Here is a 16,874-nt window from a genome sequence, read left to right on the forward strand (position 1 = left end):
GAACACTTCCACAAATCTCCATACTGTAGATGATTTATGAATAATTATCAGAGTACTTACGTCTGCATGTTTTCCCATCTTCTCTCAGCAGAAAACTCTCATGACACTTGCAAATATATGAGTCATCTCCATTAACACAAATATGCTCACAGCCATGGCTGACTGATTTGCAGATGTCTCGTCCTGGGAATGATTGATATAAACACAGGTTTTGAATGAAAACATGTTAAAAAAGATGCAGAAATCAAAAGAAAGTGGTTTGGTTTTTTTTTCCCAGTAAAAAGTGGAAAAATAACTCCCACAGTTCTTTACTTGCCAGATGCACATGCAAAAATGTTCAGTAAATACTGGTCACTCACTCCTGCACGTCCTGCCATCTTCTCTCAATACGAATCCCTCACGACACTTGCAGATGTAGGAATTGTCAGTACTGACACAAATATGCTCACAGCCATGGTTGACTGATCTGCAGACATTTTTACCTGGGCATAATTTAAAATATTTAAAATCATGTTAGTTAAGGGCAAGATGGTCTAAATCCTACAATTCCCAGCTACTGAATGTTCTTGTCCTTGCTGATATACTGGACTCAATCCTGCAAATAATTTATAGCACTTGATGTCTTTTTTTGTTGTTGTAACAAAAAGGTACATCTTTGTCCCCTAATTTTACAACCTTACTATTAAGGAAAAGTGCACTGTTCCAGTTCTAGAGTTTGTAGAATTTCACATGTCCCCAGCATGACCCACAGGGATTTCCAAAGCACCTAAATCCCACATCCACATTTCAAATTTCTGGTGAGAAACAGATCTGTCTATCACCATCTTTTTATCTTCAGTAATGAACCTGCTCAAACCTGAAATAGTTATGCTTGTTTTCTCTGTTCTTAAGTTCAGAAGGTGTTTACCATTTTTCTGTAAAGTAGGATTACAAAATTTCAGTGTATGTAGTATTTAAGGGTAGTGAGAAAGTCAAATTATATGATCCTATCTATTGTAAAATTCTGGGAAGCTGTCAGCTATGATTGGGCAAGCAGATGCTCAGTTCTGATACAGAATTCAGATACAATTCATATTTCAAAATAAAATAACATCTATTAATTAGCATTAGATAAACTAAAATCTTGCTTTCACTTTCTTCCCCACACCCTTTATTTTCCTGCAAGGCCAGAATAGAACAGAACAGTTTAGTTACAGTTGGAAGGGATGTAGAATGATCCTCAGCCCAAGTGCCTGACTCATTCAGTGTTGACCATGTTACTAAGGGCATTGCCCAAATGCCTCTTAACCTCTGACAGGATTGGGGCATCAATCACCTCTCTAGAAAGCCTGTTCCCATTCATCCCATTAACCAGAACTCAGTGCTTCAGTCTATCTAGATCCCTCTGAACTTCTGCATGTACAGAACATTTCACTTGCTTTTAGAGTGTCAGTACTTTCTGAGTCAAGCAGAATTAGTCTCTGCAGTATGGTGTTGTTACTATACACAAACTGTGACTAAGGAGCTTTTCATTTGTCATGATGATATCTGGATGACTTCTTTTTTCCCCTGTAGATGTTTTTTAACAGCAGATGTTGATAAGATCTGTGGATATTATTGGGATTACAATTACAAAATACATGACACCTGTATAGCTTTCAGAGATTTATCCATGATTATTCTCTGATCACTTAGTGATCAAAGCTATAAAAATTGAGGGAAACTTGCAATGAATTTTTTCTTGATATCTGCCACACATCATAACTGCACAATGTAGTCAAATACGTGATGTAATTATGACATCTCTTTTGCAATCATCCGTATCTCATGCTGGATAAAATGAACTTTCTATTAATAATGCTGCAAGCTTCAGGCTGTATAAGACTTTAGAAACATCATAGATTTTTGCCTTGTCCTGAGAAGAAAATTACAGCTGTCTAATATCAGGATGTAAGTATGAATAGAATAGTTTTGGGCCACATTTTAAATGGTACGGACACTTAGTGTATGAGTCAGGTCCCTAAAACTATGTATCCAGTACCACTTTAGACACCTTAGCATACCCAAGATACTGACATACTACTGGCAAATATGACACCAAGGGAGAAACTATGAACTTTTAGAATTCTTGAGCATGGACAGCAACATTTAGGCAACTAAATCTTACCTTACAGATTTCTTCTATGTGTGTAATAAAAATCTAACTCTGAGAATAATAACTTACGTTTACATGTTTTTCCATCGTTACGAAGCCTGTATCCTTCAAAACACTGACAAGTGTAAGATCTGTCACCATTTACACACAAATGTTCACAGCCATGATCATTCAGAGCACAATAGTCAACTCCTGTAGGAGCAAATCAAGTTACTAAAAAAATCTAACAAATAATGAATCAATTATTATTTCATCTCTAGTATTTGAATGGCATATAAGCAAGTAAATACAAATATATTGAACTGCTTAACTGACAATCCAGTTCCTTATTTGATAAAGTACATACAGCTTCAATAAAATGTAAGAGGGTCTTGTGGTGTACTTCCCATTGGCTACTTTAAGCACAGTTAGGAAATCATATTTTCCTATGTGTAACATGGCTCAACAGAGTCCACATCTCAGTACTTAAAAACGGAATTAAAAGAAGGACAAAGCAAAACACTTTAGCAATGATTTTCTATAGGACAGTGACAAACAATCTTGTGAACATTCTTCTTTAAATACGATCTCTAAGTGTCCAATTGTGAAGATGGCAGTCCCCAGAACTCACTTATGCACATGACCCAGCTGCTGTGGCAGCAAGAAGAAAACTTCTCAGGGACCTCAGCGAGCTTTGGCTTAGACTAGTCAAGCTTTTGCAAAGAATTGCAAGTGACAAGTACTGTCAAATACAGTCTATTTCTCATCTCAAATTTCTTCTCTGTAATACAAAGACACAGGACCCCTGGGATCCTGCAGGCAGCACTTGCTACTGTCCATTGGCAACACACAGAGTGTCACTCTTTTTTGTAATTAGCTTTCAGAGTAGAAATCCATTTACCATTCAGGTGTTCCCACTTGTGCCTGTGTATGACACTAGAACAGTAATTCCCAGATGTTTTCTTATTAGGAGTGGGATATGTTAAATGCTAATCTCTTCCATTCAACTGTTCATTTAGGAAATCCCCAAGTGCGCAAACTCTCTTAATGATAGCCTAAAAATGGCCATGAGGTTTCAACAGCTCATCTGGAGCTCAGGAATAGGACAAATCTCTTTCTCAAATATTCATGAGGAGAGGGGTGTGCTGGCAAGAAGAGGAGCTATTCAAAATGGCTCAATTTCATTGCACAGAAGGATTCCAGAAGCCACAGCACTGTTCTAGTGCTGCTGATAGGTCTCCAACTACTGCCTGGAGGAAAGTTGTCAAGAGTGAAAAACCCATCTCTTTTAAATATACAGGAAATGGGATTTTCCATGTGCAAGTTGATAAAACTCCGTAGTTCATCTGTTTCTAAATTTCCAGTGGTTCTTTCAGTTAAATGTCTAGATAAATTGCTTCTAGTAGACCCTGTTGTTACAGATACAGTAGTTTTCCTTTTGCATTACCATCTGTCCCTGTCTATGGAACTGCAGTGGCAGGCAGAAGCAAAGTCTGCCAAGGTATTGGATAGGGTAAAAAGGCTAGTATGGAGGCAAAGACAAGGTTAAAGACAAAGAAACTGCCTTTGCTGATTTGCCTCACTTCTCAATAGATCATTTTTGTGACTGAGCACTTGCAGTTTGGCTTCTATTAAAACTGTGTTGCTGGAGCGTAAGAAAAAGAGCAAACTCTGGAGCTGCTCCAGCACTCAACAAGCTTGAAAAATACCATACCTCTAAAATCTGTAGAAAAAAATGGCCAAACCATCTCATCAAAGAGGTCCAGGAAAAGTCAACAGGCAAAATGTATTCCCATTCCTGTTTTCTTGGCACTTTCTACATATTATTTTTCCAGTGAAGGAGGCAATTCAGCTATTTGTGAAACTGCAATGATTCGCCATGATCATTAGATTTTTAAAGGGTTGAAAGCTGTCAGGACAACTTCTGGTCACTCATTAAAGGTTCCGGTGGAAAATGCAAAGCAGTTTGCTTGGGGATGCTGCTGTCAAGATGACCTGTCAGTCATGTGACTGAAAAACTTTCCTCGACACCTGGGGATAAACAGATCTTCCAAAACTTTTCTATGTAAGGATTTACAGTTATCTTGACAAGTACCCTCTCCTAAGTCCATTTTGTCTGTTTCTGTTTTCAAACAATTATTTAAATATTTCAAAATGCAGACTGTAAGAACAAATTGAAGATGTGTTCTCTTCCCTGTACAAAACCAGAAACCTTTCCCAGGTGAGCTGAAATCAAGGAAGTTCTCACAACACTTACGTGTGCAGGTTTTTAGGTCCTCATTGATGACAAATCCTTCAGAGCACTGACAGACATAGGAGCTATCAGTATTCAGGCACAGTTGCTCACAGCCATGACTGCTTTCAGCACAGTGGTCCACTCCTATTGATTTGTATTAATAATTGAAGAAATCACACTGGAGCCTTAGATACAAGCACTATGACACTAGTTAGTACACAATGCCTTTGCAGAGCAAGGTAAAAATATCAGTACAGCTTTTTATTTATGCAGTACGCCCACCTATTTGAGTAACCTGAGTTAATTAACAACACCTAAGTGAAATGAATACAACCAGCCCACTTGGCAGATAATGAACCTGATGAAGTGCAGATCCCCTTTTCCAAAAATCACAAAAGGAATCTAATGTGAAGTGAAGGGAGAACCTTGAAGTCCTGCCTGTTCTTACCTGCAGAATCATACTTGCTTGCTTTACAAAGAAAGACTCTCTTTTGAGGACCATAAAATTTTCTCAGAGGGAAAGTATGAATAGTAGTAACTCTTGAAATACGAATTATGGCTTTTAGATTATTTCATACACAGTAAATTCTTTTTCAACAGGATGAGAAATCATCAATTTAAAGCTTTAACCTGCCAACAGGTTCAAGCAGTTAAAGCTTAGTGGGGGACAGATACAAATGATGAGTGTGAGAGTGTCTCAATGTGTTCCTTTTCTTTGATTTTCCTATTCCTATTCCAAGATAAAATGGACTTTTTTTTTTTTTCTTATATGCAACTGGTTGTGTGATAGGGTAAGGGAAGACAGAGAGAGAGGTGAACTGGAATTAAAAACTATGCTGTCTCACAGAACGGACAGCAAAGCAGTAGTGTGAGATACGTGCACTTGCAGATGTACTGTGTAATCTGCTGACTCCTTAAGTACAGAAAAAGCATATATTAGGAAAAAGACTTTATACTGAACTTCCTCATAATATTTTATTGCTGACTTGTTAATGGCTATTTTTAGTCATACAGTCCAAAATCACTTTAGCTGAACTTGATCAAAAGTAGTGGAGGTCCCTCAGACACAAATGCAGCCTCGTATGTCTCTATTTGCAAATCATTTACAGATGTGAACAAGCACGTCTGAAGCTTTTGCTTACATAAAAAAAAAAAAAAAAAATCTCTCCTTAATGTAAAATTACTTAGTTCTAAATATTGCTGTTTATTAGTTTATCTAACTAAGCAATGAGTTTGCAGTAATGGGTCCAGATTTACTATTATACATAGATAAAGATAATGTTGGCTTGAACAAGTGAAGCCATGGTGTCAGATTTTACTAGGTAAAGCAAGTTCCAGCTGGAACATTCTCCTTTTTCCAAGAGTTTACATCATCATGAAGAGGCTTGTGTAACTTCTTACTGCACAAAAAAATGTGGAGAAAAACCCAGATTTACCTCCCCCCCCCCAGTATTTTCTGTGAAAAATTGCATCTGTTTGGCATTGTCTTTTACAATACAAACACCCATACTAATGTGAATTTCAACATCTGAATACTTTAGGTTCTCACAGAGAATCTTTTAATACTTTAGGTTCTCATGGAGAATCTTTTCAAGGAGTAGTGTAATCACAAAGGTGCTAAATATCAGGCTTTAGAAATGAGTATACTGTAAATTTGGTCATTTTGTGTGCTTCATTACATATGTTAAAAAAACATGTAAGAAGGGAAAGAGACGGGGAAAGCTCAGTATTTTAAAAAACAACGAGTGTCTTGGGACATACTAATTTTTAGATATTCAACTTGTGATAGTCTAAAATCATAACAGTTAAAAAGCGCTGAGCTCTTGCAACACATCCAAGTTTCCTTAAATTTGGCTTTATCACAAATATTTTATTTAGAAATAATTACTCCCTGGACTATCAATTTTTTTTTTATTTCAGTAATGAGTGTTCCTTTGGAAAAACATAAGTATCAGGGGAAACAGCTGCCGGTATTTTAGATGATGTGTAGAATGGTTCTCTGTGATAAAGGTACCTTCAATAAACTGGGTGATGTCAAGCGGGCAATGTTGTTTGTTTTTTCTGGTGCAACACTGACCATTTGTTTTGTAACATTCTTACTAAAAAAGGACATTTCATGGAACAGATCATTGAAAGCATATACATATAGAAGGCAGAAGTCTCTACATCTTTCCACATACTGGCATACACCTGTGGCAGGTGTTGCAGTTTACATAGCCCATAGCAAAGATGCAGATGTTCAACACTGTCTTTGTGTTAGACATCTTGGCTGAACGCATATTCACAGTCATTTGGATTGGAAAAGATGATGCTTTAGTTCTCTATTGGATCAGGGATCTCACTATAGCATTACTTCACTAGGCCATGGTAGACTTTACAATAACATAGGCTTGCATAGCTCAGAAAGATCTCAAAAGGGACCCACGGGTGCTTTCTCATTCTGTTCACACCTCCCCCCACTGCAGTAACTTGTCACTGCAGCTCATAAGACATGGTCATTTCTGCACGTATTGCCATCATGTCATTGGGCGTATCCCGGATGACACTTGCATACAAATGACTCTTCCATGTCAACCCATTCATGTTCACGATCATGCTGACTAAAGCACAGAAGTTTACTTCTGTGGAGAGAAAAACAGTGAGGAATTCAAGCCAGCCATGAGGGTTTCTGAAGTAAAATGGCTTAGAAAAACTCACTTTTCTTAAACAGTACTGGATTCTGTTCTTTGGACACCTGCTAAAGCTGACAGTGAGTTAAGGATCTGAGAGTGGATTGCAAATATTTGGCTATACAAGACTTCGCTTTGGCTCCCGCAGGCCTGCTCCTGTAGTCATCAGAAGCCATGCATCATGGTGAAGGAGGAATGCTTGGTGCTACTTACCAGTGATGCATTCTCCCTGATTTATAAAGAGGGCATATTTGCAAATGTTCTGCTTTATTTTACTAACTTATCTAACATGAGACTTCTTATAACAAGTTTTAGAATAGGAGCATAATCCTGGAAATGTCACTAAGGTTAAGAACTCTGAAAAGGGAATTATAATTTGGCTTTAGTTTGCAACTACATCCTTGGCAATGAATACTTTACACAACACTGTTCTTTTTTTCCTATACTTACCAAGGCACATCCAATCTATAAGAACCTGAATGTATTAAAATATCATATAGATAATAAAAACCAGAATAGCATGGATTGCTGTAAAAACAGCACTGTGCAGACAAAGATGCTTCATGAGAACATGTCCTTAAGACTGAAAGAAAATACAATTCCAAAACAAGATAAATTTTATGAGCGTCTAAAATATAATTATGTTGCTCCAAGCAAGCTTCCTATTCATAAAATATCAGCAACACATTTCTCCTCTCCAACCACTGAGTCACCAGATCAGGCTAGTTCATTTTACCGAACATATCCTCCTTAAACTTTAACAACATTACATTGAAAATCTGCTGTGGTTCCAGGCCCCTACTCAAGAAGGGCTGTAACACAGAAGACTTTTTAAAGTAAATAGTATGTGTGATTGGTTTAGAACCCTTACATTGCTGATGCTGTTTTTACAATTGTTTTAGGAAACTGAGGTTTCATGTGTGACATTAAGTTGATTTTAATAGCTACATTACCTACCCAGCACTTTCCCAAGTTAATGAAATACATCTGTTCTTGGGGAAGCCAATGGGGCAATGGGTAATGGGGCAAAGCAAATAATTATTATTTTCTTTTTCCAGCTGTTTATGTCACTACCAGATAAGGTCAGAAAATTTCAAATAAGTAATGAACTTACTGGCTTTGAGCCACTCCTTTGTTACTCCTCAGGTTTCCATAAATCTCTTCAGAAAACATCTAATATACAATCTAGTCTACAAAACAGCAACAGTATATTCGCCAGCATGACTGGCTCAATTAAAATTCAAGTTTATAAAGAAACAATTGTTTGAACTTTAATTATAGAGAAAACTTTCATCCCTTCAGAAGGGAAACCATTTACAGCAGGTTTGAGAAATAAAAGCAGATGAACTTTATGATGTCCAAAGAATTACTCACTTTTGCATGTTTTTTTATCTGGATTAAGTCTAAACCCTTCTTGGCATCGACAAAAATAGGAATTGTCTGTATTAACACATTCTTGCTCACAGCCATGGTCCTGAAGCGCACAATAGTCTGGTCCTAAATGAGGAAAAAAAATGTCAGCGAGGAGTACTATTCCTCAGAAATAATTTAGGTAAAAAATCCAGTTATTATGTTTTATTCTCTTTAGCCTTTTCTTTTTTTCTTTTTCTTTCCTAGGCACCATTCTGACTTTTTGCCATTTTGTTTCAAAATATGAAAATAAAATCTTTTTTCCAAATATTTACTATACTCGGATACACCTGATATGTGTACTTCAATGAATTCTCTGAGAGCACATGTACTACACTCAGTAGCGAAATTAGAATCTTAAATATACCTTAACATTTTGCAGCTAAGTCCTATACATTGCCTTATCAAAATTGCTTCTTTATTTTACCCAGAGCAAGTTAGATACTATAGGTACTAATGCACAAACACGTTTTTGAATGTTGTTCATAAGACCAAACCAGGATGATTAGGTCATCGCATTGGTGTTTTAACAGCTCTGGGTGTTGCTACACAATTCTTCTATTTAAAATGCTCATGAAAGAGAAGATTAGCAAAGTCTAGAAACAGCTACAACTTGCATATAAAGTACATTAAAAAGGAAGGTAATTGTGCAGTAAGCACTGTGGCATTTACCACATAGTGTTTACTACTATTGATGAAGTCAAAGAACCTGACATTCATTTAGATGCAGTGTCTGGCCATCACTTAGTTTTATATCAGTGGAGTTAAATAATTTATACCAGTAAAAGAATGGTCTTAACCTCCCAGCACTGCTAAAAATAGATAAAAAAGTAACAAATCAAGCAAGTCCCGCTTTTAAAGACATCCAGGCACTTTTGAACACCTCATTACACAATCTGAAAACTGACATTCAGAGGCTAATTATTATTCCCACAGGTAATTGGCATTCTGAGGCAGGAACTATTCTTTCTTTGTATATGTGGCAGGATAATGCAATTGAGCCTTTATATATGATGAAAGCCCTTAGCAATAACAAACCACCTGTATTTTCAGGACAAACAAAGTGGAATGTGACTTTCTAAGAGAACATGAGAGGGGGATTTTACCATTTATGAACTCTATGTGTTATAGAACATTTCCTTTACCAAACCTCTTTATGACAGCATATGTACATAGACATGGACATAACAGGGATCTTATCTGTTTAATAAAACCCCAAAAATTAGAAAATATGGCTTGTTCAAGAGTGCACTGGAGAGACAGAAACCATAAAGCCACGTGGAATATAGCTGTATGCCTTCTGGACCTTCTCAGAGCTGTGTCGCAGTCACCTGCTCAAATTCCTGCTAACTGAAGTGTGCAGAACACACTTTTCCTGGGTAACTGATTCTGAAGACAACCACAAGGAGCTGAAAAACATGTATCTTTGTTGGAAACTTGAGGCTATTATCCTGGGAACACTAAAAACACATTTCACAGGGCTTCATTAAGACAGTCCATTAAGTATGCTAACAGAAGGCCTCTCCACAAGTTATAGGTGATGTGAACCTGCTCACAACTCAGACAGGGGCCTTCCCTAAAGAAGAACAGTTGAGGCTCAGCACCCATAAGTACAAGCAGAAGCTTACATCTATCCTCCTGAGAGGAGCAGCAAGAGTGGCAGAAGACCTCTTAATAGTTAACGTAGCAGCTAGGAATGATCTCTTCCTGCCTCACTGATAATCTGAATTTGCTGCTCTCTTCCAGCTACACACAGAGTACTCTGCTGGTGTTTGGAGGGTTGCTCTCATGAACCTTGTTCCTTGTATCTTATTGTAAGAAGTTTGGAGTAATTCCCAGGGAAAACATCTGTCAGATATGCACAACCATACTGATAACACTGACATTTTCCAGATTTTCTTTGTAGCCATAAGCATGAAAGCTTACTTTCTATTTAAGAAAAGAAAGCCAGGATGCTGAGATTATCCTGAGCTGGCACTCCAGACCCAGGACTGCTTGTTGATGCAGAGATGTGATCTGGCATGGGTGTGAGTCTTGGCTAATTGGCAATCATCCCTGAGATTCAGTATGTAAGCCAAACATAAGAAATTTATGTTAAAGGTTTCAAACTTACAAACATTTTAAATCCAGTGGTCTGAAGTCTGTTTCTTCATGTTGTTGGTGCTGACTCAGAGGCAGCGTGATTCATAACATATGGGAGCTAGAGGATACTTTTGCTCTGAAGAGCTCTCATGCTGTCTTGACTTTCACAGAATTAAGATCTACATAGTTCCTTCATTCATCCTTTATTTTATTAGTAAGGCATAGATTATATAAAGTGTAAGGAAAACTGGCTTACTAAGTTTTATTTATGCTTGAATTCAGGACATACATCTTGAAAGAGAATGATCTGACATTTCTCCCTGACTACTCCTTCAAATCAATTTCTATGGCCCCCCATGTCCAGCCACTTTGATTTTTCCCTAATTGCAACCTAATGAAATTTTTATTTTTTTTAACTTTAAGCTAATTTAAAGCATTTAAAAAAAAAACCAAAAAACAAACCAGAATTCAGTTAACATGGCAGAAATGCACAGAGCTGTGAAAAGCCTGTCTGGGGCCTCTGCCCCTTGGCTTGGGAGCTGCATTTAATGTCAGTCTCTCACCCTTGGTGCTTGCCTGAGCTATGCTATAGGTTATGTCTGTGCCTAGCCTTCCATTTTGCTGATCATGATATGCTGACTGGCTAACTTGACTTTTTGAATTGATCTGAGACCTCTCTTGATACTATGGACTTGTCTGGTGATCACCGGACTCTTGGCTGAGCCTGTTTACTGTCATAAGCCCTGTTTTGCTCCTCTTCTTTGGATACTGTGGGATCAAAGGCCTTGTCAGAGAGGTTACTGGCCCTGCTTGTCTTGTAGCCATCCTTAGCTCCCAGACTGCACTCCATTGCAGAGCATCCTTAGCCATCCTTAGCTCCCAGACTGCACTCTGCTGCAGAGCAGTGTACTTTTGTGTTTTATATTAAAGATCTCCTCCATTCCACAGAGATCCAATATGAAACCATAGATGTGCCTGCTGAGAGTTTCTGGTCAAGATCAGATGGGAAATGGCAATGGGAATGTGGTGATGGATTATGTTACCCCACCTGGGTGGGCACAAACAGATAGCAGAGGGCTAACAGATAGCAGAGGGCTCCAACTCATAGGCTTTTGTCTTTTTGCCCAGTGACTGCTGGGCAGGGTCACAGTGGCAAGGAAGGCCATGGTCAAGCTGAGAAGTCAGTCTGCAGGTCAGGTTCTGGATCAACAAGGGTATTGCCAGGCCAGCTGGAGACTGCGCTTGACATACCTAGTCCAGTTCTGGAATAATCCTTTCCCTTCCTCCCCCAGTTAAAGGTAATAAACTGAAGAGGGCTCAATAGAGACGTGCTGCTGGGACATAGTGCATCTGACTTGTGCAGAGAACTTGAGGAATCTGGTCTTAATAAGCCTGGTGAAAAGGAAGATATCTAATTGCAGCCTACAATTACTTCTTGTAGGTCATTTCAAAGGTGTTGGAACTAAAACCATCTTGCTAGTGCCAAATAATGTAAATGGGAACAGAGGTCACCACTTGTGGCTTGGGTGATTACCACTGGACATGAGGAAAATGTTTTCCATTAGAGGGACAGTACAGCAGTGGAGCAGGTTGTCCACAGACCTTTTGGACTCTCCGCTGGAGGTTTGTAAGACTCAACTAGACAAAACCACAGCTGACTCGATCTACAGTTTGTGGTGGTTCCACTTTGAAGAGGAAGCTGGAATAAATGACTTCCAGAGATCCTGTCTGTATTTCCAAGATAAAGACAGCAGCACATGGTCAGATTGAGTTTATATAGCCCAAAGTGCTATCTCAAGCAATAGATACCTAAGAGGATAAAGACAGGACAAGCACAAAATAATACTTTTCCTGCTACTCCCTCAGCTTCCATCATTCTGTGGATCACCAATTTTAAAAGTTTAAAGTAATTCATACAGCTAGACCATAAGTTAATAACCACTCAAGACATATAAAATGTTTATGTAGTTTTAAGGTCTTTGCTCTGCTCAAACTTGGGGAGAAAACACTGCATAAGATCCACATACTTAGTTTGAATGAGTTAACAAAAATTTGTGCTTGGGGAGTGGAAAGCACTTATACTATAATAAGATTTCAAGAACACATGGATGTGGAAGTATAAGAGAATTTCCAGCCCTTTATCTGACAGGTACTAGACAAATGAGTAACTTCATACAATCTATGAGCACCTTGAACCAGTACAAACTGTACTCTGGCCTTGGGGAAGTGTGTCTCTTTCCTGTGACTGTAAGGTCAGATCTACAGCCTGGATTAAATGTTTCCTTTCCAAATGCTAAAATTAAATTAAATAGATACCAAGCATAATAAACAAAACAGTTTTTTGGTTTAACATAGTCTCTCATGATAAACATTGAAATGCTCGCAAGGCTGTTAACAGCACAGAAATGCAGTTCTATATCGATGTATTTTTTTGAGAAATAATGCGTGAACATATTTTTCAATGATACGGATTAAATTCACCACTGGCATCAGCAGTTCCATTCACCTAAACTAATGGAGTTTGTCTGCTTACAGACACAATAGTAACATTTCTTTAACAAGGCCCATATTTATGAAGAAAGGTAACTAGGAAGGTGTATTAAGGGTTTTGCTTCACATTCCTGAAAGTGAGTTATGACATTAAACATTGTAGAGGCTCTAGTTTGTGTTGCCAACTACAGGAAGCTTTGGCAAGAGTACTTTCTGGTCTGTCAGTCCCCTCTACTTTATATCCACGCCTAACTCTGGTGATTTTTGAGCATGTTAGCCTGGTATCAATCAAATTTGACTAACAACAAGCAAACAAAGTCATGAAGTTATTATAACCTGGTGGAAATATTGAAGCTTGGTAGTAGATACTAAGGTTGCCAGAAATGTAGCTCACTATCAAAAAACTCACTCTTGAGAAAAATACATGGGAAAATAGGCAGCAATGTTTCTGTTCTCTGATTGTGGAACTGCTCTATTTAATTTTAGCTTGTATTACAAACCAAGCTGATTATAAATTCTCTTGTACAGACTTGTTTACCCTGCTAGGGAGATGACATTCTAACTGAAAAGTCTGGATAATCAAAAAGACTATGCAAGACAAACTTTTGGGTTTTCATTGTTGAAAAGCAGCCTATTTTCATGTTAAAAGCTTCCTCCTCATAGGAGGGAGCCCTATCCTTAGCCTCTCCCCCCCAAAAAAAACCTACCCACCAAAACAACTTGCAATGCTTTCAAGACCTTTGGCTTCCAGGGCATGCCATTTTCTATACCTGATGCATTATCCACTTTTCCCAGTCCCAATGGGAGTGTTATAGCTGAGAAGATGACAGAAGTAGTACGAACTGTTCATAATTAAACTTTATCACAACTTACTTCTGCAAGTTCTTTTGTCTGGATTTAAAATGAACCCTGGGTGGCATCTACAGTAATACGAGTCCTCAGTGTTAACACATTCATGTTGGCAACCTTGATTATCCAAAGCACAGTAATCTACAACTGAAAAAGAACAAGACCAACAGGTACAATTAGAAAAACATAATTAGAACAATTATGCATAGATATTGTGGTACATGTTACACATGGTATCTATAAAAAAGAAAGGAAAACCTGGTATAATTTCTGTCTTGAAGAGCCTTTCTGAAAAAAAAATTAGTGCACTTTCAATACCAATTGGTAAATCAGATTTGATATGAGTCCTGGATCATTTCCCCTACCCTTTGAACATTTATCAACTCTCAGATTATCAGGAGCCTTCTCAACATGTTTTCTCAGATCTGGAAACCCAGTAACTTTGAAAGCCAGTAACTTTGTCCAGATGGTCACACTGTATGCCAGGGCACAGCAAAGTTTAATTTATTTAGTTTTGCCTTCTGTCTCTCCTGTCCCAGTCCTGGAATTACTCTACTTTTCCTCAGTTCCCTCTGTATTACTTCTCAAGAGCTGTTCCCATAGCCTAAGTATATAGCAGGCCCATGGCAATACCTTCTACAATGAGGACTGTCACAGTACACTTATTCCCCTTAATATGCTCTAGATTCATCCTGTACAAAGCAGCTGCAGCTATGAAGCCTGAGAGCTTCTGGCTGGTATTCAACACTGATATTTTGCTTATATAATGCTTTTTGTATTAGAGAAGTAAAATATCATAGCTAGTCTGGTCCCTTATTTCATAAATCTGGTCATTTATTGCACAAACCTGTATTTACAAGATAGATTGCCAAAGGGTAGTAAGGTAATGCTTTTGAGTTTACTCAGAAAAGCCCATTAAAAAGTGCTAGGAAAAAAAAAAAACAGAACGTTTAACTTCTCTTTGCAGGTTAAGCTGTTTCATCACAAAGAAAGTCTGAGAAGAAATTAGGTTAGTCACAAAGCAGGTGTCCTGTCCCCATAGAGCTGCCAGTCCTACATTAGACAAGTTTACCTGAATCTCTGTAGAAAACAGTAATGTGCTCAACTTCACACAGACATTTAATGAAACAAGCTCCCTTCTCTGCCAAATGAGTAATTTTTTCATTACTTTATACTGCTGAGCCTCCTGAATTAAGAAGCAGTAATTTGTTTTAATGAAATCAGTTCCTTCTTCAGTAGCCCTGCCTTTGCAAACCATGAGTGTACTCAGGTGTGCTAAGATATTTGGTCAAGGTCATCTATTCAGGAAAGCAGATAATCCATTTAGCTACTTTGAAAGAGCTTCTTTTAACCCTTCAAAATATTTGTGCTGAATCAAGTTAAATTAGACCTGTTATGGGCTACTGTGTGAGACCGTTTTCCTGGCAAGCACCTTCCTGTTTCCAGACTGAATAGTTTAATATAGAAACATATTTATTGAATATATATTTCAAGGATATAATGTATCATACAATTACTCAGTTTTCCTCTTAAATTAATTCTGACCACATGCACATTTACAAGTGTTTTCAAAGACACATTAAGAAATAAGTAGGCCAAAGAATATATAATTTTTTCTACCCTGCATCATAGCTGGGAAGCAGCCCATATGGATTGCTACATAAAGTCACCTCCTCCCCACATTTAAACTCAAACAAAATGCATTTCTACCACAATACTTGCAACTGCCTGACAATGATTATAAAGTTTAGCCTAGACTGTAATAGACTGAAATGGAATGGGATGGTATAGAGTAAGATAGGATAGAACAGCTGGAACATCCAGTAGAATGATTGTTTAGTAAAACTGCCTGACAATTTAGGCTGACCAAGTGTTAAAGGATGTCATTAAAGGCATTGTCCAAATGCCTCTTAAATACTGACAGTCTTGGGGTATCAACCAGATACTAGAAGCCAGTTCCAGTATTTGACCACATTCTTTGTAAAGAAATGCTTCCTAATATCCAGTCTAAATCTTCCCTGGCTCAGCTTTGAACCTTTCCCACGTGTCCTACCACTGGACACCACAGAGAAGAGCTCAGCACCTCCCTCTTCACTTCCCTTCCTCAGGAAGCTGTGGATAGCAATGAGGTCACCCTTCAGCCTCCATTTCCCCGAAACTACATAAGCCCAAAGTTGACACCTGCTCTGTCAAGCCTTTTCACCAGCTTTGTTGTTTGAGATAGGCCTTAGAATGCTTTATTATCAACATCTGAGCAACTATGAACCTAAGCACTCTCAGATTACAATCTCTGGAGGGAGGTACTGTGCCTTCTTATCGCTATATAGCTGCTAATGTGCTGTGGACAGAAACGAAAAAAAAAAACAAGCCCAACATCAAAATAGGTAACTAATTTTTCCAGGCTTTCTTTTCCCATTTATAATCTTCAGGGGTCCACAAAAGTAGATCTGTTGAAATGTGAGAATAATGAGCATATCAATTTAAATAATGCCTTTCCAGTAACACAATTAAGAAGTCAGAACATTAGCTTGACAGTTGTTTTTGGAGCTAAGTATTCCCTCTTTCAGTAATTTTTGTATACAAATTGCCCTACTTTCAGGCTGGGTTAGCCTTGCAGGCTGGCACTATTAATTGACCTACAAATTCATTTCACTTTCATGTTTATATTTCATTTCCATGGTACTTGCTTAGAAGGGAAACTTGTCAACAGCATTCCAGTCAGCAAGTAGGTAAGCTGTCCATGGAGTTAAATCTTCCTGAAAAGACTGAGAAAAATTATAAATTTATATTTTTTTATATTGAAGTACTGTAATCCTTTAGTTGGTATGCACAAAATATACAGAGTTTGTATAAGAGCAAAGCAGAATAATAATTTCCTAATATATTTAAGTTTTATTATTTTCGTATTTCTGTACTGAGTCATGAGACATATAGTAGAATGTGAATATGTAGAGATCTCACTGTTTTTAATGTTAGTCCATGCCTATTTCAATAAGAAACTTTTCTAAAGGATAAATTAATGACC

The 16,874-nt window shown here is 37.9% G+C and overlaps 1 protein-coding gene across 5 annotated transcripts in view; it reads right to left on the minus strand.

Moving 5' to 3' along the window:
* Positions 1 to 16,874, minus strand: part of MATN2 (matrilin 2) — a 71,399-nt gene that overhangs the window by 19,179 nt on the left and 35,346 nt on the right. For all 5 annotated transcript variants that reach the window (XM_061448029.1, XM_061448031.1, XM_061448030.1 and 2 more), the window contains exons 6-11: positions 13,874 to 13,996; positions 8,393 to 8,515; positions 4,371 to 4,493; positions 2,204 to 2,326; positions 360 to 482; positions 61 to 183 (exon numbers count right to left, since the gene is read on the minus strand). In XM_061448029.1, the coding sequence (XP_061304013.1) occupies positions 61 to 183; positions 360 to 482; positions 2,204 to 2,326; positions 4,371 to 4,493; positions 8,393 to 8,515; positions 13,874 to 13,996 (738 nt within the window). The remainder of the gene's footprint in view (positions 1 to 60; positions 184 to 359; positions 483 to 2,203; positions 2,327 to 4,370; positions 4,494 to 8,392; positions 8,516 to 13,873; positions 13,997 to 16,874) is intronic.

This window comes from Pezoporus flaviventris, unplaced genomic scaffold, assembly GCF_033815535.1.
Source record: "Pezoporus flaviventris isolate CSIRO_AGI_PZ_B2104156 unplaced genomic scaffold, CSIRO_AGI_Pfla_v1 ptg000007l, whole genome shotgun sequence".
Lineage (NCBI taxonomy): Eukaryota > Metazoa > Chordata > Aves > Psittaciformes > Psittacidae > Pezoporus > Pezoporus flaviventris.